The sequence below is a fragment of the Stegastes partitus genome, unplaced genomic scaffold (assembly GCF_000690725.1).
Source record: "Stegastes partitus isolate 25-593 unplaced genomic scaffold, Stegastes_partitus-1.0.2 Scaffold605, whole genome shotgun sequence".
Lineage (NCBI taxonomy): Eukaryota > Metazoa > Chordata > Actinopteri > Pomacentridae > Stegastes > Stegastes partitus.
Genome location: NW_007578336.1, coordinates 296,815 through 322,805, shown reverse-complemented (window position 1 = coordinate 322,805; position 25,991 = coordinate 296,815). Strand labels below are relative to the sequence as shown.

The window sequence follows — 25,991 nt, the reverse complement described above, 5'->3', positions numbered from 1 at the left end:
TCTTCTTTATCCATCCACACATACCACATATTATATTTGTCGTTTTCTCAAACTTCTTAAATCCAGCCTTCTTCTCATCTCAGCCTGATCCAAATTTAAGCTCTTGAAATGCCCCCTTTTTCTCTCTCTCACTGCACTCATCTTTATCTGTCTGGAAAAAAAAATCAACTTTGGGGGTAACAGTAAGATCCAAAAGAAAACTTGATTAGGATAAAAAAGGTCAGAATTCAGAAATCATCATCCACATACAGAGATGATTTATTTACGAGGAGACAAATAAAAGACTATTGTGAGCAGCAAAATTGTCCTCTGGGTGAGGTCCCAAGAATCTGAGACCACATGGAAAATCTGTCATAGTTTAATTTAATTTAATTTTTTCATGTTTTGCTCTTGGTAATGCGCAACTCTAGATAATAAACAGAAGCAGAAGCGATTCACAATCAAGACACAGTACTATTTACACACCCCCAGGAGAGGAAAAACTTACTTTACCTTCTCCTTAATCAAAACGTTAAAAAAAAGAAAAGAAAAAAAAAAAGAAAGATGCTCTGCACTTACAGTTACTTAGCAATCAATACTTCCAACAACAGGAAGAAAAACGAATCAATAGCTATACAAAATAATTCACCCTTAATTAAAGAAGTACTTTAACTGACAACTCCAATTGTCCAATTATTCTTTCTATGTGCAGTTTCTTCAACTATCTATCTATCTATCTATCTATCTATCTATCTATCTATCTATCTATCTATCTATCTATCTATCTATCTATCTATCTATCTATCTATCTATAGATAGATTTTTATGCCAAAAATGTGATTTTAAATATTCTATTCTTTGTTGATGTAAACAAAGAAATGAAATGATGGTGGCTGCTACGTTATTGTATTGTTGTAGCTGAGATATGGCAACAGAATTGGACCAATCAGAGGCACCAACCCAGCAAATGCCCATCCACCTTAGTGCATTCTACTGCCGGGTGCCAAAAACTAGCTCCCAGAACTAATCTCCAAAGTAAACAGGGAACCACTTCCCTTTGCATGTTGATCAAATTCATACCTTGTGTGTATGGCCTGTTGGTAGTTAGCACAGAGAAGCCTTAGAGGTAACTGTATCTCCAAAAATCTAAAAGCTTTTGACAGCCTTTGCAGAATCTAAACAATATTCTTTGCTCCAATCAAAGCCTATAGGGTGAGGTTTTGTCACAGATGCCAGGGCAGGCAAGGTGACACACTCAACTTCACTTGCAACACTATTTAATGTAAAATAGCAAAGAAATAAAAACAAAATTCTGAAAGAAGTAATAAATACCTAGAGAGCAAAGAGAAAACTGTTCTATGCAGCTTTTGCAGGCTTGAGAGGATGTCACTGTCACAAGGCTGAATCATCATCTGGTCCACACACATACATGTAGGATGACACATGTGGTCTTGACACACTCATAGATATAATACATTTCATAGCACCTTTGCCATCGCCTTAACCAACGACAGTGAATGAATAACCTTAACCCCAAACATAAAACCAAGTCTCCACTCTCAGAAAGCAGGCTCTATCCGTAGGGACCTCAATTTGTCTCCCCATGAGACATGTGTCCCTGTGGGTTGGTGTGAATTCAGGTCAAAGTCCCCACAGGGATAGAAGAACGAGACCACATACACAGATGCTTGCATGCACAAATGCACACACTGGTCTCATCATCACCACTAACACTCTCAAACTGACTGGATGGGTTCTCTAATATCACGTTCGAGCAACACTGCGGATGCCCTTGTCTTGTATTTTCACACATACATACACACACCCACACACACAAGTAGCTAAAAACACACGCCCACCCTTTGTGTGACCTGTGGCTTGCCTGTCTTATCTACTGCAGCCGGAGGAAATGGAGCCAGACTGTCTCTGTCACCCACCTCCCAGCTAAATTTAGAACCTAAAGGAAAGTGCTCAACGCTCTGAGACAACCATGACCACACACAAAGCAGCTCGAAAGTCATGTATCGGCGTTGGTAGTTTGGACTTCAGGCTTAGAGGAAGATGAAGTAATGTGACATATCTGGTCTGTGCAACTGGAACCAGCTGCCTGCTGTCACATACACATGCTAATACTGATGAGCACTGACAGACACATGTGCCAAACACCCCAAACAAATCCTGAGCTCCATAATGTATTAATTTTCCCCCGGCTGACAGCAACATGCAGCAACTTTCCTCCGCAAAAACAGATTATAAGCAGGAAAAAAAAAAAAAAGTAGAGCAGTCCATGTGTTGTAAGATCCCACCTTTGTTAGCACATGCCATCCATTTCAGATTATCTGCAAAGGCTGACTCTCGACCAATCAGGTAAGGGAATATGCGGACCTGCGGGAAGAAAGCAGATAGCTTCTGTCAGTCATTTTAATCGCATTTTGAGGGGCCACTACACCACCATATAGAAAATAACACTATCAAAGCCTGGCAAAAGGCTCAGTCTTTATCTAGCAGTGATTAGCAAGTCCTTTCGCCTTACTTAATCGAGTCGATTATGGGCTGATGAAATTGAAAAATTTTGCTTCGGATTTCATTTAAAGTTTAAATAATTCAAATATATATATATTTTTTAATCAACTCAACAAACTAAACAATTAAGGATGAACAGATACAAGCACTGAAATAAGATAAGAGTATCAAGAATCTGCAACTGGATTTAAATGCAAAGCCATGAAGTCAATATTTGGAGTTGATAACACAAGCTTTACGTGCTCAATCCAGAGAATCTTCGAAACTCTCCTCTGCCAAGCCCATTTCTGCCCAGCAGTGCTCAGTTGGCTCCAGCAGCAGGTGTGGTTGGCAGGTGCATGTGTGTGGCGCACGAGTGTGTGTGAAGAGTGTCGTTGCCAGATTGGACCAGATGCAAGCCTCTGGGGGCACAGCTGCCATAGCTGCCATGCCTGCATTTTTCACTGCCTCCCTTCACCCTGACAGCATGTGTCTGTTTGTGTTTGGGTGTGTGTTGGTGTATGGACATCACACACACATGTGTAGATGTGGTTATGTGTACGTCTCGCACATGCATTTTATTCTGGATGAATGCGCTCAGTAGAAACTGCAAAATGTGTGCACTTAAAAAAAAAAGTATCTCTGAATTAAATGATCTTTATTTCATTGTGTGTCATCGACAATCTCAAGACAGTTTTACTCTGGATATTACTGGTCTATTGTCAAGCGTAATGCATTTCATTGAGAAGAAGTCAATTTGTCAGAATGTCATTTTTAAGCAGCCATTACTATCTTCACCAGAATCATCCTCTATTCATACGAACCTTAACCATTTGAATCACACTGCCTGAGAGACAAGAAAACACAACACAGCTGATACGATCATAACAGCTCCATGTAGAGTTATCGGAAATAGGTGTCACAGCGGGACTTTCTATTTGTGGTGAAATGTGGTTTCCTTCTCTGGGAGCCAAACTATAGCGAGCTGGTTATTAAATATAGAAGAGTTTTATAGCTGAGCTAAGTACAGCAGAGATTAAAACTGGCTCTTGCCATGACATGCAATCTTTAACATACTTGAGTGCACAATTTTTAACATGGCAGGAAAAAAATACAAATGCACACAAAAAATACAAAATATACAAACATATTGAACATCTGCAGGTGTTAATGCACTAATAGATACAAGACGAACTAATGACATGTCATCTTTTTATGTATGAAAAATACATTTGTTCATGCTCCCACATTATGTATTTAGCAGTCAACTCAATAATTTATTCAGTACTCCTATGTAAACTTTTACACCGATGTTAAAGTACTTCTGTGGGGCGACATGTGTACAAACCAGCAAAGCTAACAGTTCTGAGGTTTTCAGTCACATGCAATACACAGCTTGAGTTTCAATGTCAGATTAACCTGAATCCAAAACCCCATAAAAATGGTGCATAGTAATAATTTCTAAAATGGATTTTGTTTGTATACAGGCACTGTCTACTGGGGCTGATTATTATTCCATCTGAGTTACGATCAGATAATCCGGTTTTCCACAGAAAAGATGCAAATGCATACTATAATAACAACATAGCCGCTACTGCATTTTTTTAATGTAAAAAGCACTGATGCTTAGCAAGTATATTTTGTGGAGCACAGTGTTTTAAGGTAAGGCTCATTTTAAATGTAGACGGAGAAAGTAAATCAATGTAAAAGCCTCTAACATGGTATGAAAATGCATTTTTTTTAAATATATTTTTTTTCTTATTTACTTAATACACATAATAAGAAAAAGAAACACCATGAAATAATGTTCTAAGTCAGGCTGACAAAGTTTTTTATTGTTGTTTGTTTGTTTTTTATCAACTGTTAGCAAGCCTTTTATTTTATTCTATTTTATGATATGCGAGGCTTTCAAACTTTCAGGCATTAGCGAATGTGAAGACTCCGATAACCTTGTGCCACAATTTCTGGAGTTAGCAGCTGATTTTATTTCTCCTTCACAAACACATCTTTCTCATCTACTGCTCGCCTCTAATGAAATCTCTTATCTCAAAGTCTGCTTTTGTTCTACCATTACTAAAAGCTAGTGACCCACCACTTCTAAATGATTACAGGCCCAACTCTAATCAGCCTTGGCAAAGATTCAGGGATTGCTAACTTCTAATCATTTTCTTTTTTCTTTCTTTCTTTTTTTTTATCTGAACATCAATGAGGTATTTTTCAGGGTGATTTTATGAGAGCAGGCTGAGGTGTGTGTTAGAGTGTTTGGGTGAGAGTGCTGCCTGAAAGGTCTGTTCACGCAGAAACACCACTTGAGTTAAATAGTCTACGAATCTGGCTTTGACTCGGCAGAGTGAAGCCGTCTTGGAGGGCACAGTGTTTTTGGGCCTCGGGGTACATTCCTATTACAAACTCCCCACAGCAGAGGCAGACAATGTTCAGGGAGTACCTCTCACAATTCAAGAGTCACACTGAGACTTTTTCTCTATCATCCAGCCCTTATGGTATCACAGGACGTTCTGCTGGCTCTCCTACACATGCACTGTCCCTCTTGCTTGTGGGACTGAGCCCAAAGAGACTCTGGTAGTGGAGAGTAGTCCCAAGACAGTTATGGTTAGCTGGTTGCTGATGGGTCCACAGAAACAATGTTGGCAAAGGAAGGGCACCGTCGCTTCATGATGCACTGCCAAATGGTGGTGACAGATAAGGTATAGGCAGTGTACAAAGACAATGCACAAGCTGGCATGGGTAATGCTGTATGGAAGACAGCATATCAATCTCCTGACTCTGAGGGACATACATGTAGCTCCTTTTTAAATCCAGACAGTGCAGAGCATCTTTCAGTTGGCAGAGCTGTCTGGCTTTACTTTGCCTCTGCAGGATTGCTCACAGTTGTAGCTATGGGAACACCGCAAGACCCCACAATCAGCACAGATCTGTGCAGCGAGTTTGATGCAGAGGCCACTTTATAAATTGCAAATTATGTGACTCATTGTGGCCCAGATAGACTTTTTACCATATGATGGAGGAAAGGATTTTAACAAAGAAGAAAACAATACTGTGAATCACACAGCACATTTCAAAATGAATCTTCAAATGACTACAGTGGCTCATTAGATGTAATATACTGCTTTTTTGGCCATGAGCAATATCAACAAATACCTTTGACGGCATTTGTGTGCAAGGCAGGCAGGTGACTCAGTCAGAGATGGGCACAGAAAAGGCTGAAGAAAATTTTCAGTGTTTGCACCCAGTGATCAACTTTAATTGCTTTTCATCTGTGCCAGCTTTAAAAAAAAACAACAACAGCATTTTTTCATTATACACTGATGGCACAGCCCAGGTTTGTGTCCCTGAGGGTTGTCCATGTGCCAAACACAAACAATCTAACACCAGATCAGCTATCTGGGGACTTCGCAACTCAGGAGGCTCAGGTGATTGATGGAATCTGGCACCACTGTAGATAGGAAGTGGTTGCTTTTTTTGAGTAGAGAGAGACCACCATCACTGCTCTAATCAATGCCATATATTTTTAGCCTTTCCTGTTTTATTTGACTTCAAAAGATGGTGAGATTCCCAATTCGCCATCATCAATCACTGCCTTTATCAGGGCGTACAAGATAAGGGCACACACTGAGCTGCTGAATTAAGGATGACATGCAAAGTGTTTCAAAAGATTACATTGGCGAGGAGTGTTTGCATGCATGTGTGGGTGTGGAACCATGTCAACATTTATGTGTGTTGACTAGTACGTGGCAGGTAGGCATGAATGTATGAAATGTTGGGTGCGAGCATAGATGTGAATGTGTTGTTTCATTAAGTCATGTACTCTTATTTGTTGTTTTCACTAAAAGGAAAGATTGGGATCATAATCACGCCACAGAAATCTTTAATTAAAATGAAAGAGCAAAGGCTTTGGGAGTACAACATTTCACATCTTTGTGTTGACTTTTATGATGTATATTATGTTTTTCGAGGTCATGCGACAAGGACAACTGCAAACCAGTTAATAAAACCTTTTTTTACAAAAAGCAGTCATTTGAAAATCATGACAGTCTCACTCTGAAAATAATTGCTGCTGCAACAGAGAGAAAACCTCATCATGTAACGCGTTTTCAGTTGTTTTTCAGACTTTTAATCAGTAGACACCGTTTCATAGCAATTAATTCCTTATGATATGTTTTCTTTCTTTTAGAATAAATGCCATCCGCATAAAGATATTAAATGAATTATATGCGTTCAGTTTTCACAAAGCCTGCCTGTACACTCAGTGTGACGCTATGTAGCGGTGAAACTATAAGGTTGGTTGGAAGGAAGCCATTAAAAAATCAGCAGTGGAGGAAGAGAGAGAGAGAGAGAGAGAGAGAGAGACTGGAGAGAGTGACAGAGACTGAAGACTTCTATTATCAGCGGGGCTTCTTCTAAATGGAACTATCTAGCAGCCTTGTCCCCTCTCCGCTCACTGCTGTTCAGCCTTGAGGCAGGAGTTGGTGGGAGGGGTGGTGGGCGGTGGGGGGCTGTGAGTGTTTTGTTTTTTTAATACAGACCATACCAGACACACACACAAACACAATGTGCTGGTGTAACATTAACAACAACTAAAAGGCGGTCGTATTATTAATACGCGGCAACGTGTGTTCAAGCAGGCTCAAGGTTGAAATTGACTAAAAATGTGTTCTTCCGCCAACAACAACCGCCAAGTCCCGAAAGCCCAAAGCCCTGCCCCCAATACTAATATGCACAAAAAGCATTTGTTTGTAGGGATTTACCTGAGGAAATGGAAATTTGTCTGGAAAATCGCTTACATGCAAGCAGCATGTGTGTCATGTATACATCCGCTGCCTCTACCTTTTAAGTGCAAAGACCCAGTAGGCTTTTCTTTTACTGAAAAACAAAACTGACCTTAGAAAAAGCTCCTTTTCTTTCCCTGTAACTCTTCTCCCCTTCTGTTTCATTTCATGGCCTGTCAGAAGAGCACCACAATTACCTTGCAGGACAGCAGACAGACAGCTCTGTCCTTAACGACAGGGCCATACTTAACTCTGTTTTAAAGCACTCTGGAAAGCCCCCACACTGGGCCCGCTCGATACCCTCTCCTTGTCAAGAACTTTCTCTAACAACTCAGTCAAATAATACTACTTGGCAAAAAACATGCTCTGATGCATGACAGCAAAACATTGGTGTATGAGTAATAGACTCGCTTTATTTTCATTTGAGTTTCATTCAGCCCTCTTTTGCAAAAAAATAAAATAAAATTTCTCGAGTAACCGTTTTTCCAACCTAGTTATAAGAATTTTTACATAATTATTAATTAACGTCCTAACCCTGTAAAACATCACTCTTCTCACTCTTCCTGCGGATGAATGTATTTTAGAGAGAACGTAATAGTATCCCTTTGAAATTGCATCAAATTGATCTACTTCAAACAGCGCCGCAGTCGACAGGCACTCTCAATAGCGAGTTTAAAAAGTCATTCATAGCCACAGGAGGGCATTAGTCCACTTCTCTCCAGCGCTCATTCCACATTATGATACACGGCTACAGGTTCATGAAGTTGTGAACGAGGCATAATGGGAAACTGAGACCAGCTGACCCGACTGTCCTGGAATATATCTTTGGATTAATTTGATGTGTGTGTGTTTGTGCGTTTCATACCTTCCTGTCTGGCCAGTTATACTTGGCAAAGATGGCATCGTATGTATCCACTGCCCCATCTGTCACCAGCATAATAGCCTGGCTGCACTCGCTTCCCCTCCCAGTCTCGTTGAACTGACGGTAGAGGAAGAGAGAGTCAACAAAAACCAAACAAAGCTTAAGTAATTTACCACGCAGCTCATCGAATTCCCTCCCATTAGAGCTTGTAATGCATCTTTACATGTCTTATCATTGCATCATGGCAGCTAGCTGTATTACAAAATGACGTTAATGGAATATTAATTAGATGACTATAAATACAAATACACACAAGAGGGGGGGAGGACATCTTGCGTTACCAACATGTAAATTACAGAGCCATTACACAGCATGTCATTGCATTAGTTGGTAGCAGCGTACACTTTACATACAAATACAGGTTGTTGAAATATGTCCACTTAGACAGGGACGGTTAATGGATTGTGTTTGGCTCCTTGTGCGTTTGATTAATGGCCTGTTCATAATGAGGAGATGTCGGACGAGTAACCTGAGTCATCAAGTGCCTTGTTTACTCGGTTTTCGCATGATTCTGTTGATTTAGCTATTAATTACAGGCCTAATTAATTTTGTGCATGACAGCGATGTGCGTGCGTGCGGGGCGGAGATCATGCGTGAGTGCGCTACTTACGTCACCGAGGAGATTGAAGGCCTCAGTCAGAGCGATGTCTAACATACCGATGCCTTGAGCAAACAGCTTGTCGAGGTGTTCCCGGAAATGCTGTGGAAAAAATAAAGTTTTTTTTTTGGAGGAGGGGGAAGTGAGTGTTACAGTCATGGTGACACAACTACAGAACAAAGAATGTGGCAGAATTACAGGCCGTTCTTGATTTTATTAAAGAGAAAAAACACGAGAGATAACTATGAAAGGAAAAAAAAAAAAAAGAAGCAAACTTATTGATTTTATTTGCTCATAACATAGATAGTACTATTTCACTGAATTTGATTTACCACCATTTGTGTGTGAACAGAGATTGTCCCAGCAGTCTAATGGGCTCTTTAACTCAACCCTGAGCCAGTTTTTGCGGCAAACTGCCACATTATCTTGGAGTGAAATGCCATATACCGACTGAAAGAGCTATAATGACCAGTTTTCCCTCCACCTCCTCTTCCCTTTCTCGTGCGCATTTATACAGCGTTTCATTTGTATGTCTGTTTTTAGATGGAACTGTGCCGCATAGGGTTTATTATCTTATCATGTAATGATGAATTTAATGTTAACAGGTCTCATGTACATGTCTCATGTGCAATAGCCCTGAAGCAACACTGACATAGTCAAGCACACACACACACACACATATATATATATATATACAGCCTATTATCCAGCCTAATCTATTTATAGCTATTTAGATCATGTTGTTGGCATTTTCAGCATTTCCTATTGACACTAGCTCCATACAGCTACCTTTCCACTGACAGAGGTGAGCAACCCTTATACACACTTCTCTAGCATCTGTATTTAAAGAGGAATTACATCCACTCTGATTTTCAGTTTGTAGGATTTTGGATCACCCTGGACCTACACCCCACCTACATCCTCCCAGCCTTTTATCTTTCCCTGACTTCACTCCCTTTCCTTTTTGCTCCTGCTACAGTCATATCCTCCAGTCTTCTGTTCCGTACTGATGGGAGGAGGAAAGTCTCTCAACACACAGTTGGGGGTCCTAAGCGGCATAAGGCCATATCAGAGCTCGCTCACTTGGGAGCAAACACACACATGAACGTACAAAAAAAAAAAAAAAAACAACCTCCAGCGTCCCTGACAACACCCCCATATGGCAAAAAGACACAACCTTTCCATTGATGTGGATAAAAAGGTTAATCGGTTTCAACAAAAGGCTGTACCCTGGAGCACAGCAAACTTTACCTATTGCGTGTGAGTGTGCGTGTGAGTGCTTGTGAGTTAAGATCGAAGTGATTTTTCTCAGCACAGTGGGCCATGTTCAATCCCTGGCGCAGCAGTGTGCTAAAGTGGCAGATTGAAAGTGTGTGTGTGTGTGTCCGTGTGTCCGTGCGAATGCAATGCTGAATGTGGCCAACCTTTTGTGCTGCACCACAAGGCTCTGAAATGTGCATTGGACATCAAACCCTTCAATGCTGCAGACACCTTTTATTCTCAGAAATGATCACAGCAGTCCGCTTAAAGACGCTTGGCTGCTGGGACATTATAATGAATGAACAAAAATATCTTAAATTGCAGCTTGCCGGAGCCTAAGGTTTTGACTTTTATGGCGAGCTATTTATCTCAACATGGAGGCAGATGCAATTCTGATAACTGCATGAAAAGACAGGCGGGAAAAGAGTTGGTTTTGCTGAGCAAAAACAGGGAGTAAAGTGTACAGACATGAGTAAGGATAGGTCTGTTTTAACACTAAATCAACAGGCATTTTGGTGATCAGATGTATCAAACCAACAGTTCAACACCATATCCTGCTTCTTATAGGTAATCATTTGTATTTCTGTTTGTGTTGGCTGACTGTTTATCTTCAGATTCAAGCCCTGCTGGTGCATCCATTCAAAAACTTTGTGCTCAGGAGTAATGGGGAGGGGAAATTTGTTGGTGTGAAAACTACTGTGCTGATTTAAGTAAGTGAAGTCTGGAGCTGGTACAAATTGTGTGACTGGAAAAAAAAAATCAACCTTTCATTCTTACTGTGCGTACTGATTGAGAAAAAAAAAAATCTACAGTCACTATTTTACTGCATTAAAGCTCATTCGTTTTTGTTCTACATTGCAAGTCACTCTAATCTTCCTTTAGACAGCAAACACAAAAGCTCACCTGCTCTCAAAGGTAGCAGTTAAAAACCAAGAATAAGAACTTTAGATTCGCCTGGGAATCAACTGTCAGGCTTTGTGTGCACAGATTCGGCGTGCTGCCTGTTTTCTTCATGTGATGTCAATCTCAGTAAAAACAGATTAAAAAAAAAAAAGACAGTCATAAACATTTTTTTAAAAAAGTATATATTTCATTGCTTTAGCAATTGCATGTCATTAAAGGAGAAAACAGAGGCTACATTTGTGCTGTACAGTCATAGCAGAAACCCAGTGTAGGCTATAATTACATTATGTCAAACGAGCAGTATTTTTCCGGTGCAGGCTCGTTCTTTTCTCTCTCTCCATATTTTGCTCTCTTGCTCTGAGGGTAAACTAAACTAAATATAAATTGCACTTATAATTAAATGAAATTGAAAATTTTGTTGTTGATGGCCAGCATCAGGGGGAAAACTCAACAGCTAGGGGAGGCAGTGACAGGTACCATAGCTACTGCCTCCATGAACAGCATCAGTTCACCCAGGTAGCCTTCATGCACAGGTGAGGTGAGTAGTGTGGCTAAAACGGAACAACTGCTAGACTTGTTTTTCTGTTAAAGGCTTGAGAAGTAGTGTGAAAAACAATCACACAGTGTGGAATGCTCTTCTTTAGATGCTCGTTGACAAACCTAATTAGAAAAATGGCAATATAGACAAATGAATGCGGATGAAATGGAAACTTGACAACATGTGTTACAGCTGAAGTTTGGGTGTGAAGTAACAGATTTTGGAACGGCAGATCGGTAAGTCTAAGTCTCCCATGCGACTGCCACTTCCTGCCCTCAGTTGAAGTAAAAGACATTAGCCTTATCTAGTGCTGCAGACTGCCTTCCCCTCTTAGCTGGCTGACTCACACTACATTAAACTACCATCTGGAATTAAACACACAATGCTAATCCATATGCATAAAGTGTACACTCACTAAGAAGTAAACAGAAACTAACTTAAACACAGACAGTAACACACACACAGACAGAATTCTGCAGCACTTGCACGTGGTGCATTGGAAGTAGTCTGTGCATTTTCTAGTAAACAGCTGCGCCCCAAAGGTTTGGCCTGGACTAATAGAGGTTAGAAATTGAATTTTTAAATGGAATTTGAAAGAATTTGAAGGAGATGGAATTTTCAGCGGACACCTGGAGATGGAGTTTATACTGTTGGTACAGCAGAGTCAGAGATGGAGAAGGGGACCGTGCTGCAGTAATACCAAGGATTACTGTGCCATCTTACTGACAATATCTTGAATTCACATCCCAGTAATACACATAAACGCACTCAAATATATCATATTTCTCTGATTTAGCAATGCACTCTGCTAACGTCGGACTCACTGGCTCTCATAAAATGCTATTGAAGAACCGACACTTGCACCAAGTGTTTCTTTCCACAAGCTGTCTGTTTCACAGATCGCATACACACCCTCACTCACAAACATGGTCAGTGTAGGTTTATGTAAGACTATTTATTTACCATAAGCAGGCTACAACACTCATAGTGTTAACTGTACTGTGCCTATACTGATATCAGGGACAACTTTTCATATAAATGTGTATATATTCCTTCTTTAAATCACACTATAGATAAGGGGCATAGTTTATACTCTATTTCTGCAGGGTGTTTAATTTTAGATTTTTGCATTTTTAAATTGAGAGTACAAGAATGCACGATTTTTTAAAGATGTTGTTTGAATGCATTTGTCACTCTAAACTCTAAATATGTTTTTGTTTTTGAAAAGACCTTGTAAATGATGGTTTTCTATTTTCCTCTACTATCCTGGAATTTTCAAATGAGGGTAACAAAAAAAAAAAAGGAGATAAAGAAAGATAGACTTACATCTTTGTTAGTGATATCTGCTTGGACCAGAGTTCCATTCAGACATGGCTCCACATAATGCAATTCCTCATTGTACTGGAGAAACAAAAAAGAAATAATTAATCATTTTAATTATTTCAAAATCTGCTGTATATACTGCATAGAATTGTTTGATCTAATGTTCAAAAACACGCAGTGTGAAGAAGTTAGAAAAACTTCCACTCATCTTGATGGAAAGTACGTCCACATATGCACACGCTGCTCACACTATACAGTACACAATGTACCCAGCGCCTGCCATTCTGCGATAATACTCGCCATATAATGCATCAGTATGAATTAGACTTCAAAGTACAAAAAGACAATGGAAGTGTGCTCTTCCAAAGCCAGTAATTTTGCCCTAATCTGTGTATGTGCATATGTGTTTGTTGGAGTGTGTGCATGTGTGTGTGTGTGTGTACGCTGCAGCACGAGACAAACTCTGACTGCATAAGAGACTTTTTTCTCTCTCTCTCTCATGCACATGTAAAGTACTTTGAATTGCCTTTGTGTATGAAATGTTCCATACAAACAAACTTGCCTCGCCTTGCCTCTCAAGTGCGTACAAAATTTGTTCCATCACTGCAGATAGTTTTGAAAATGGCGTGTGTGCTACCCAGTAATAGTGACACGGTAATAAATGACACAATAAAAGGGGGAAAGAAGAAACAGATGAGTCAAAATGACACATCCTTTTTAAAGAGTGTCTGGGAAAAACAATGTGTTTCTGCCTGATTGTCAAATCCTCTTTTTCTCTATTTTTCAAAAGAATAGTTTTCAAAATAACATGATTAGGATACTGACTGATAATGGAAACTTTGTTCAGCGGAGAAAGATATTGGAAGTGATGTTTTGATGTGAAATAGCATCAGACACACACATGTGCACGTGCACGGCCGTACACGCGCACGTGCACACAAAGCTGCATCGGGCTGAAATACGATAACAATAGTTTAGGTGCCCGAGGCAGGATCCAATCACAACTGTCTCTTTTGCATTTCAAATCTTCATTCAGCTCACTGTTAATTGGTTGTGAGCGTGACAGGAGAGAAAGCTGATTCGTTCCAGCATTTCCTCTGATCTGAGGAGGAGAGGATGCGAATCTGTGCTTTATTGTGTATGCGTGCATGAGTGCGTGCTTGCGTGCGTGTGTGTGTGTGTGTGTGCCCATGTATGTGTGTTGAGGGGTTGTGTGTGTCTAACTGTACAAACCGCAGAGTTGAAGTATTTTATCTGCCCTCCTCACAGCTGTGTGTATCCGTGTGGACTTACAGCTATGATGTTAAAGAAGTCATCATCTCCAAGAGTGTCCAGTATGGAGGAAACAGTCTGCCTGGCGATAGTCAGCCTCAGACCTTTCATGCTGCCGCTAACATCCACCAGGATCACTACGTCCTTCGGAGAGGTGGCAGCCTGGATGTACCACTTCCGGTTCCGACAGTCAAAAGCTATGACTCCGTGTTCGTCTGGCTTCCATTTGATTCCTTTAACAGGATTGCACATCAAAGATAAACAATGAATGATATTAGTGCTGGAGTTGCACAATTTGTATGGAAGGAAAAGGAATTGTTACGCAGGCAACAAGGTCTGCCAAGAAATCTGTTCTTTGAACCTTATAGGCTTTCTGCCAAACCACAGCATTCACCATCTCCCTTTAAAAATACATCTGCCCCTACAGCGCCCTGTTTTTAGAGATCCAATTCCCCCAAATTATTAAAGCACATTTTTTTTACTTCTAAGAGTAAATGCAATGAAAGTGACAAAAAAAAAAAAGCACACCAAATAATCCACAGAACATGCCGTCAGCTATTGTCATGGCAACTATTTCTTCAATAAACAGAAAATAGGATTTTTTTTTCTCTCTCTTTTGTAATGTAAGTGAACTTTAAGGGACATAATGAATTTAATTCTAATGACTCTGCTTGCCTCTGGGTCAGAAAACTAACAATGGACAGTGGAAGAAGCCCTTTAACAGCCTGAGCTGCAGATTACGTATGACAGATGTGGAATGAAGCAGGTGATATTAAAAAAGCATAATTAAAGAAAACTGATATTCCAGTTCAGAAGGTCAAAAGATAAAAATAAGAAAAAGCAAAAGCCTTTCCATCAATTTTCCCATATTCACTGCTCCATAGAAAATGGGTTAATCAATTACATTCAGCTGCTACTTCACCAGTTTCAAATATATTTTTAAAAAATCTATCTTCTTCTCTATTCTCCACACACTCTTTCACCTGTCTCTCTCTTCTTTTATCTACTCACACCCCTTCTCTCCTCTCCCACCCCTTCTAGCCTCCAGTCGCTAGCTGTCAGTCACTGAGGATACCCACACACCAGCCACTCGACTTTAAGAAGACAGCAACTTAATTACAAACACACACACATCCACCCTTACAGCAAACACACACTTACCTGGGTACTGCCTGAAAAAGCCTTTGGCACTGCCGAAGTACTGCCATATGAGTGATGGGTCTCTCTCAAAGTTATCCACAAACACTTTGTTCAAGGCCTCAGACCAGTACACTCCATTGACGATTGCAGAGTCTACGGAATAAAGTGAGAAAACGGGGCGGGGGCGCAGACACACATGGAGGCAAGACAAAAGGTTAACATTGTTTTTACAGTCCAGGAGGCTGGAACGGGTATTCTCTGATGCCTGCTCATTCAGTTATATCGTATCACACAGATCACTATCAGGGCCTATTCATTACAGAAAGATACAGAGAAAGTGTTAGCAGAAAGCAAAAAAAAAAAAAAAAAGAGTGAAAAGATGAGAATAGAGAAAAAGGCATTAGCGAGATAAACGAGAACAGGAGTAAGGAGAGTCAGTGGACTATTCTGGCTACAAAGGCAAAACACAAAAGCTCCACGTTTGGTCAAAATAGATTTAAGAACTGAATCTAAATCTTTGTGACATCTGTTTTATATCAAAGAATAATACAAAACTGTCAAATAGAAATGCTTTTTTGAAAACGGCCTTATAAATCCGCAGTGACCACAAACAAGAGCTGAAGTGCAGCAGCTTTTCATTGGTGAGGTAGTTTCTGCATCCTGACTTTGTGTTTGTTCCTCAGAGTGCACTAACTGTGCTGAGGTTTAATAATATCTGTGCCGTAAATCCCACCATCACACATAAAACAGTAGAGATAGCGAAATGATCTACATCTTGTCTTGAGCTTTTCTTGTCTTGATTATACTAAGAAAACATAAAATAATCTATGATTAGACTGTATTAATAAAATAAAATACAATAATTTAGGTATAACAACATGAAGGTATTGCAAAATTTGTATTTCTTTTGCAATTGACGACTTTATTGTCTGTGCATATGTTGTATTATATACTGCAAGTCTACAAATATATTCATGTGCATCTATAATATGCACATTATGTGCAATACGGTTTACCAAATTCCATCCAAACTGCACATCCAATTATTGCTTCTTTTCAATTTACAGCCTGACAGAGTCATGAATATACTGGTTAGCCACCAGACAGCCAAGCCTATTACAGCTGCTTACTACAGGGTTCAGAAGCGGGGCGGGGAAGATGGAGGCAGAAAAGGATGAACAGACAGACACAATCATACAGTGAGACAGATACACAATACCCTTTAGAGAGAGATAAAAAAAAAAAAAAGACGACAGCCAGGAAAGCAGACAAAAAGACAGGCAGAAAATTACTGAGGGACAGAGAGACAGACAGACAAGTACCTAATGGACAGAGAGAAAGAAAAAGTAGATAACAGATTTCCCATCATCTCCTATGCTGGCAACATTGTTCTGCTGTCAACAGTCATGCCAATAAGCCATGATTGAATTATTCTTCTGGAAGCTAGCACACTAAAGCCCTCTCTTGATAGTAAACACCCATCCACCTCTATGGAGAGGAGTGGAGAGGAGGCTGGATTTGATCCAGGCTCCATTTACACAACAATACAGTCACTTCTGGTGCAGTTTGAGTGTCTATTACAATCTGAACTCATCATAATGAGGAAGCGAGTACAGGCTCTACTTTCCCCCCTAAGCTGTCATTTAAATTCATCTCAACTAATGCACTCCTTAGTTCAATCTGATCAAAGGAGCTGCCACGATTCTATATATTCACACATGCGCGTGCACTTAGATTAAAAACTCAGATTAAAAGGTAGAACCATGTAGGTTACTCGCTGCAGTGATTTCACAAATCTGAAATTACTTAATTCAGGCTATTCACATTATTACCATTATTCATGTTATTAGGTTAGCTCTAAAAATCAAGGGGGGAGGGTTTAATAAGAGGAGAGAGACGGATGTGTCTACGTGCACACACAAGCGTTTCAGAAACCGGAGTGTATCCAAATGCTCTAACTGGCTTCACTGCATTCATAGAACATGCTCCTGTCATGTAGCGTCATAAAATAAATATCCCATGCGCTGTGTTTTTGTTGTAGCATGAGGTTGAAAGATGGATGTTCGATGCCCTGCGATTAATCTCCAAGGGGCATGAAGCTCTCCGCTATCATGGACTTAAAGTCCAATTCATCACTGCCGACGCCAAACAATTTATGGAGTGCACGGGCTACAGCCGGCTCCTCGGCATAAAGAATAGACCTGGATGACAGTGACTGGCTAGAACATGTGGGGAAAACAGCCTCGTCCTTCATTCAAAACAGCGTGGGCACAGTGAGGTTCCAAAAAAATAAAAAATAAAGGGAAAAAAACACATGCTGGTTAATGTCAAAAAAACAACTGAACTTTGCTCAACATCGTCCAACGCTACACTGGTCAATCATAGACACCGAAGATTTTTGGTAAATTACCTGCTAAGATTACTGAGACTTGTCCTACGTCCTTCTACCACTTGAGCTTTTCTTGTCTTCTACTCATGTAAATCCTTGTGCAGTGTTTTGGCATCAGATAAGCCCCAGATGTGTTGGTAAAACTGGACTTTGTGGATCATATTTCATTTTCTCACCTACACTGTTTTTCAGCTATTTTCCATCAGAACACCTGCTTGCTTTTTGGCTGAAAGCAAACGATAGGCATGGAAATATTAATTACATCGAGGTGCTGCCAAACTGTGACGAAGAAACGCGAAGAAACTAAAAAACACTATATTATAGAAACACAAGCTTGAAATTTCCCTCCAAAGCAGAATGTTTTGAAGCATCGTTTAGATTCAGTTGCTTTTCTCTCTAAGTCTTTCTCCCAGAAGTCCCAGCCAATACATTCACGTTATCACCACCAATGAACAAAGCCCTACAACTCTAAAAGCTGCTCATGTGTGTGCATGTGTCAGTGAATCAACTCATTTGCCTGTGAATCAAATCAAAATTACTCTTCCTCTCTCTCTGCATCGGTCTGCCAGCCTGCCAAACTCACTTTCCCAGCACTTTGATTCATCTCATTCACTCTCCTCCCGTCACTCTCACTTGCTTTTTCTCGTTTTTCTACCTAGCTGCAATTAATCTGTTGCTCAGGCCTTCCATCAGTCTGACTTAACCTACTTTCTCTCTCGTTTACTTTTTTTCTCTCTCTCTCTCTCCCTCCGTATAATTTCCTTCGCCTCTGGTAGCTGGGTTAAGCCGACATGACATTCACTCCGTCCACCGTGCATTGCGCAAGGCCGCAGCTTCATTGGTTGGACTTGAGTGGAAGGTAAATTAGCAGAAGTCTAATTATTTAACCGTTAATTAAATCGGTATGTGGCAGGGATGATCCAAAGAGTTACAGTTAATGAACTCAAATCCTTCCTCTGACACATCCGTTTGTACCAGCTAACTTTGGTGCTGATTGTTCATTTTTATTCCCTGGTGTTCCATTTATTTTTGTGGTCATTGTTGTGCACTTTTTGTACATAATGGGTTTTTACTGTACATTTAGGGTCGTGGGCGTACCTTTGTTGTACATGTTGGTGGGCACCTGGACCACGCTGAGGCTGAGGTTGACTGACAGGTTGTTAAAATGATCATTGGGTTGTAGGATGAACTCTCCTCCCAGCTCCACGCTGTTCCCCTCCTCATCCACCTCATTGATCAGCACCGCATTGAAGTATTCATACTAGAAAGGGAGAGAGATGCACAAGACAGTCAGTGTTAATGAAACATTCGCTTACATACAGATAAATACTTCCGCTTGCTGAAGCTGTCAGAACTCAGTACCGAGGATTTCTCTTTCAATACACTCAACTTGCTGATTCATGTTATCAATGTATAGGAGGACTGGGTCACTTTAGTGCTGAGTCAGACAGTAGTTTGCGTACTGAGGTAACCTGAATCCTTGGACCCTTCCAGACGTGCATGTTGTTACAGTGGAAAGCTGCTGAGTTGACAAATCTCTCCTCAAGCCTCCGCACACTCCCTTCCGAGCTCGATGCTGCATGTGGTGCTCTGCTTCCAATGTATTTTTAGTACTGCGCATATCGGGGAGAGTATTAATAAATCATAAAGCTAGATAAATATAGAGCACAAGACTCCCTGCATCCCAAAGGCTCTGAAGTCTAAGATGGCATACAGGGCAACGCCTGCAAAGGCGACAGCTGATGTCGAACAAAAGAGAACAAACAGATAAAGATACTCAAGTGACTGGAAGGAATACGACATTTCGTGCATATTTTTTGTAGGTTTACAAGTACGTGAGCTTCACAGGCGTACAGACGTAGTACAAACACTTGAGCTGAAACCAGCTTGTTTGAAGTTTACCATGAATTTGAAGGTTTAAAGGTGTCATTTATTCACTATAATACAGTAATATTCACTAATCTGACCTATAAATCTGCACCAAAGTCAAAAGTGATGATATTTGATCCCAGTGCAGCACACAGACATTTGACATAACTAATGAATAATTATTATTTTTTAAATAATACAGTTACGATAACAAGTGCTGTTAAGCACTCGCTAATGGAGATCAAGTCAGATTTTCTTTTTTACAATGAAAAATATCCTTCAGTGGTCTTGCTGTCAATAGCAATGGCAACAGCACAGGATTACTTGCTTGTGCAGGGGAGCAGTGGTGATTACATGGCATAAGGCCACATTGATTTCTCTTGTAATCGCCAGGGGAATAGGGTTTGAAAAGGGTCTCTGAGAAGAATGCCATACCATTCTCAAGATTCTAATACAAAGGCTCAGTACATGTGTTATCACTCAGAGAGGGACAGATGCTCTCTGGGCTCTGATTTCTGAGGCTAGTGCTCAGTGGGACTGAGAAAATTGCAAACCCAAGTGAAGAGTGGATCTGTGTAGACAAAAAACCATCCAGTATCTACACATCTTAAAGAAGTCACCATATGTTGCCTGTTCATCACCGACCAATCCTGACACCATCACTTAGAGACATAATTTACTGCCCTACGATTGACTTGGATTCTTTTCTCTTTGTGCTCGCTCACCCCACCACCTTAGCTTCTCTATTCCAGCACCAGTAACCTTCATTTGGGCTAAAGCTTTCCGGCTCCTCCTGAGAAGCACCATCATCCCTTCAGCACAGTGCAAAACACTGATAAAGCCATCAATTAGGCTGGCAAACACAGTGCCTATCGGTGTAATTAATCAGGCCTGATTAGACTTATTAGCCTTTTATCAAGGGGAATGCTGCCATTTCAAGGTGAGGAAACACAGCGTTGCATATTTGTGCCTATATTTTCCCCTCTTCTCTTTTACCTGGCTTTCAGCACATAGACACAAACCTTAAAAAGAACAATCCTCTCAACTTGTTGTCACGCACACACTCATCTTGAAAGTAAGTTGGTGGGGAAGGCCAAAGGGTACAAAGAGAAAAAGAGATTCAATGAGCAAGCACATGGCAACCTCTCACAGAAAGGCAGCCAGAGCAGGACATGGCTTTCCTCTGTCAGCATTTAGCTTTGTAAGAACAACACATTAGTATGCAACTCACTGTTGGGTTTTGACCCACCACTTGTGAAAATCTGATCCACATTGACCTTTATGATGTTTGGGATACCAGCCATTTTTCTACGATCAGTATGGTATCTTTGTTTTCTTTTTTTTTAATACTACAGAGTGAACAGAATTCAAATTAGTTGACTTTGACAAGGACTGTTTCAATTGCCGTGTTGCTCTGTGGGAATCACCTCAAATTGTGCCGTTCAAGATAGAAGGAGGTGAGAGGAAAAGTCTGAGAAGTTCAGTCAGCTGTGACAGCGAAACAAACAACTCGTTTTAACTTTGGCCATTGTTGAACTATCCTTAACTGTATAAAATGAAAGAAGACAGGATGAAGTCACTGAGAGGGAGGCAAAGACATGAGTGCAAGAAGAGAAGGAAACTAGGACGAGGCAAGACAGGCAAGGACGATACAATATGATTCAATATAATATAATATGGCAAAATGACGGACTAGATTGTGTTACAACAGGGAAAATACAAGTAAAGGACAAAACAGCATAGATAGTGAACAGATGCAAGCAGAGGGGTTATAACAGCTGCATATACGGGGCATATTTGGTTACTTTATGTGGCCATAATCTATATTGTGAGTCAGTGGAATACTTTTTGGCATTACGGTGCATTTTAATAACTTCCAGCTTATTGTTGCCAATTTCTGGCCCCTCCAGCTCTAGCTGCTTTGGTAAAAAGGCTTTATTTTTTGCCAAAGAGGGCCACAGTGTCCAGTCCATAGAGGGTCAACCTTCTCTCAGTACCAACCTCTGCTCTCCTGTCTGAAGAAATCCAACCAGAACACATAGAAAGAATGCATGTATGGCAAAAATCCTAACTTAAAAAATGTGCCATGTATCATTTCTGTGCTTATCTTTGGGATTGCTCAATCATTTGAAATATTTATTTGTTTTATTTACTCATTTCGTGGCTTTATTTTGAGCCAAAATATAATTTTTTTTTCAAATCATTCCCCAGCGTGAACAATAGGAAGCTGAGTCTCAGGTCGGACGTTGTCAGACCTTGTTGGCAAACAAAACACCTTGAGCACAGAGGGACTTGTAGCGCAAATGACATCTACTTCCCTCTTTGCGGCAAAGAAACAAGATTTGATCCCAACCTAATATGATGGGTGGAAAAAGCCAATATAAGGATGTGAATCTAGTTTACACAAAACGCAGATGTGCGCACTCACACATGGTGCACAGAGACGGAGCCAAGTGCACCTGCAGCCAGCGAGGCGCCGTTGCGTCTTTACTTTGTTCCCCTTTTTGCATTGTCTCATTTATACCTGTCCTAGCATTCTCTCTCTCTCTCTCTCACTTCCTCTCCCTCCTTCCCAACCCTGATTTATCTCTTTCCTTTTCTGGCTCAGCCCGTTTCTTTCTACCCATTGTTCACTTACTGTCTGCAATGCTCATCAAGCCCCTAACTACCTTCTGTTTCTTCCTGGTGTTCCACTCCCATGGCTCTCTTCTGCATACAGCACTCATTTTTAAGGTTTGGCGACTATCAGCTCTATCTGTGAGACCCATTGTCGCAAATGCCAGATTGTCACAGTCTATTGCCTTTTTTTTTTCATTTGTGGCTCTCCCCCATTTCACCAGTTGTGCCCCTTCTTCTTTCCTTGCCTGTACAAGTGGTTAAATAAGAAAATTAGATACGTTTCAAGCACTTAATAAAAGTAATTTCCGACACTTGCGACTTACAATGGGCAATTGGGCAAACACAGGAATCCAAAAGGCTGAGATGATGACTGAAAATATGCATCCATTTTGAATTTAGCACTTCTATTTTTCTATTAAAAATGATACCAGCTTGACAATTTGAGTCCAACTCAGTGTCTGAAAAATGCACATGAATTCATTTTTGTTCTAGTTTGCTGGAAAGTCTGTGACAGTCAGCACTCTTTGATCTTCTTTGTCTTCAAGTAGCTCTTGCAAAGCTTTGAGGTGTGTTTGCGCTCATTATCGTGCTGCAGTGTGAATCCTTCTCCACAAAGATGCAAACAAGAGGGCGGGGTATGTCTCTGAACAGTGCTGCACTACTCAGGTAAGTCATTTTGGTGTAAACGTCTAAATCCAGAGCAAGTAAAACACACCTGGACTCATATATTCCCATGCACCATCATGTTTTTTCTGTGGGTTGTGCATTCTCTCTCTCCAGTTTGTCTCCTTACATAAGTGCTTCTCTTATTTGCTATAAATCTTAAAGTTAGATTCATCAGTAAATAGGACTTTTCCAGTCATTCACTGTGAAATGCTGGTGTGTCTTTTCTCTTTCTGTCAGTGTTTGCCTTTCTGCTCTTGAGAATTGGTTCTTAGAAATGCGACTCATCCACTGAGACCACAACGACACAGCCTCTTTTTTTGCTGATTAGAATTTTTTTTATGAAGCAAACTGATGATGGAGTGTCTTTTAATCTTATAGCGAGCAAAACTTGACGCATTGATCTTCTGAGAGTGCGGTCACTCTTGGTCTAGGTGATCGTGCCGTGAATAAGACTAATTCAGACCGTTGCGCTGTAGCTTTAGAAACCTTCAGTCTATCAGTGATTCAACAGTGAGACTTCTGACAGTTTCACTTAGTTCTGATGCCACGTTCCCCACCACCTCGATGCTGCTTAGCAAGCAATACTCTGCTGAAAACCTGAGGCACAGACAGTCGCTGCAAGTTGATTTACTTGATGAAGTCTCTGGTGAGCAGCTCAGATTCACCTGTTAATGTAAAAGAGAAACAACTCAAGCACATATCAGCCTTTGTGAACATAGTCAATGCCACAAAAGTGCCTACATTTGGAATTTTCCAACTTCTTGTGTTTGTAAATGTTCCTAAATCCTCTAGCTTTCTGATTATTTCCAGGTTTAACTGAATTTTGAGGTGGTTTTCTCATGAAACTGACAATTTAGAGATCCAAAACAGAAAACAACAGTTGCTAATTACTCATTTCTGCGACCTTGATCGGATGTTCTGGCTAAAACATCACCAGAGGCATTAGCCGTTAAAAGTATAGAAAATATAAAGTTAAGTTTAAAAAAAAAAGACAAAACAAACTACAGTTAATGACTCTGCTAATAGACTCATTTACATTCACAGCGTGTTGCCTTTAATTTTGATTAAAATCGCACAGCTTTGGAGCTTCAATAGTGTGGGAGTGAGTGTGGGTGTGTGAATGGAGCTAGGGGGAAACTATAGAGTGTGTGTGTGTGTATGCAGGCTTCCCAAGCATCATTTGAGGCTGTGGAAATGTGTATATGTGTGTGTGTGTCCAAGTGTGGGTGTATGTGTTGAGTAAGTCAATTATGCCATTCCAGCATTACAGTGAAGGAGTGCCCAGTGCCACTAATGCAGTCCCTGATCATGGTGTTAACAACCTGATCTTTAACGCTGCAGTGCATTACGCCGAGAGATTGCACATGTACCATCAGCACCCACTCACTCAGTGTGGGACAGACAGAGAGGGAGAGGATGAAGAAGGGTTATCGAAAGGTATAAAGAGTGGAGGGTATTGCGGTTTCCTCTTTCAAAAATGCAAGCCGGGAAAAAACGGCTACGTACTGTATATTGTGTAATATGTGCTCCCATCAGAGGATTACTGCTGTGTTTACTTCAATATGATAACACAATAACACAAAGGGGGTATACAAGAAATATTCTAGCATTTTCTAACTCTCAGGGACAACTTCTGAACATATATTGACGCATTGATGGGAAAAAAAATAAGCTTAGAAAATAGTTTCTTCTTTTAAGATATTTGATCAAGTAAACATTCGACCATCTTTCAAAAAGTTTACCGATGAATGTGATATACAAGCGATTTGAAAATACAAATCACATCCATAGAAAAAGTAAGTACTCCTCTACATTCATCATATTTGTAAATCCATTAAATTTAAACAAGGGTTTTCAGATGAGCTGCCAATCACTAGAACCTCCTTAGGGAGTGAAAGGTAGAACTCAAACGTCTGACATGCAGAGTCTGTTTTGCTATTGAAGTGTGTCATAAAGGCCTTCACATAAAATGGGTGTTGATGCCCAGGAGTCGGGCAAAGGATTTAAAATGATTTCCAAAATATAGGAAATATATTAACTGTATTCAACTGTAGGAAAAATGAACTGAATAGGCTATAGGAACAACTGCCAATTTGCAGGACTGGCCACTCCAGCAAAGTCAGCCAAAGAGCAGAGTTTGATGCCAAAAAAAGTGTCTCCAGATTTCATGTTAGGATCTCCAAGTAAATGTTAGAACTGCTGGTGTCAAAGTCTATCAGTCTTCGATAAGAAAATGATTGCATTAATTTGACCTTCATGGGAGGAGTGCCAGAAAAAAGGCCTCTGCTGTCCAAAAAGAACATTAGAGCATAACTGCAGTTTGCCAATGAACAAACAGGCAAAGGCCTTTTGCAGTAATGTGCTCAGGATAGATTCATCAAAGATGGAGTTGTATGACCACAGTAAGAGTAGACATGTTTGGCACAGATCAAAGACAGGTTTTCAGGAGAAGAAGCTCACACCAACTGTGAAGCACGGTGGCAAAAGATTTTATGGTTTTGGGGTTGCTGCGCAGCCTCAGGGACCGGACAGCTTGCAATCGCTGATTTAGCTATGAATTCTGTATCATATCAAAGAGTGCTTGAAGATAATGTGAAGCCATCTGTTGGAAAGTTAAACCGGAAGTGGACAGAAATAAAAGGGTTGGCCTTGTCGAAATTTGAATCCCACTGAGGTGTGACGGAATTTGAAACTGGAAGTACATGCGAGACAACTCTCAAGCATTTTCAAACTGAAGGGAAAACGTAGTTTAAAAAATGCAGCCGATGTTACAAACTGGTGGACAAATATATGAAATGTCTCTGGAGCCTATCTCAGCAGACTTCGGGCGAAGGAAGGGGACACACTGGACAGGTTGCCAGTCTATCGCAGGGATACTAGTATAGTATATTTATCTGTATGCACATGCTTCAATGAGAATAAAGAGTTTGCTTGTCTGAATAGCCAACATTTCCACTTATTTTTCAAACAACTATATTCTGCACAAATTCTATCATTATTGAATAACTTCCAGACGGTCTAATCTCATTGGGTTTGTCAGACATGTTTCTTTAAATCTCTGTTCTTTTATCAGGGTTTTCACGTAACTTATATTTCCCTGAATAGTCTCTTTTCAGCCGATTTTAATAGTTTTTTGTTTTTTTTATCAAGTATTTTAAAAAATGTCTTTTTAAAACATGATGTTATACATATTTTTATATTATTAATGTTATTTTCATCTTCAT

General features: G+C 40.3%; 1 protein-coding gene across 1 annotated transcript in view; it reads right to left on the bottom strand.

Moving 5' to 3' along the window:
* Positions 1-25,991, bottom strand: part of LOC103362818 (voltage-dependent calcium channel subunit alpha-2/delta-3-like) — a 121,380-nt gene that overhangs the window by 43,680 nt on the left and 51,709 nt on the right. The window contains exons 5-11 of the mRNA XM_008289313.1: positions 18,712-18,874; positions 15,246-15,377; positions 14,106-14,317; positions 12,816-12,890; positions 8,801-8,890; positions 8,134-8,247; positions 2,286-2,364 (exon numbers count right to left, since the gene is read on the bottom strand). Coding sequence (XP_008287535.1) covers positions 2,286-2,364; positions 8,134-8,247; positions 8,801-8,890; positions 12,816-12,890; positions 14,106-14,317; positions 15,246-15,377; positions 18,712-18,874 — 865 coding nt within the window. The remainder of the gene's footprint in view (positions 1-2,285; positions 2,365-8,133; positions 8,248-8,800; positions 8,891-12,815; positions 12,891-14,105; positions 14,318-15,245; positions 15,378-18,711; positions 18,875-25,991) is intronic.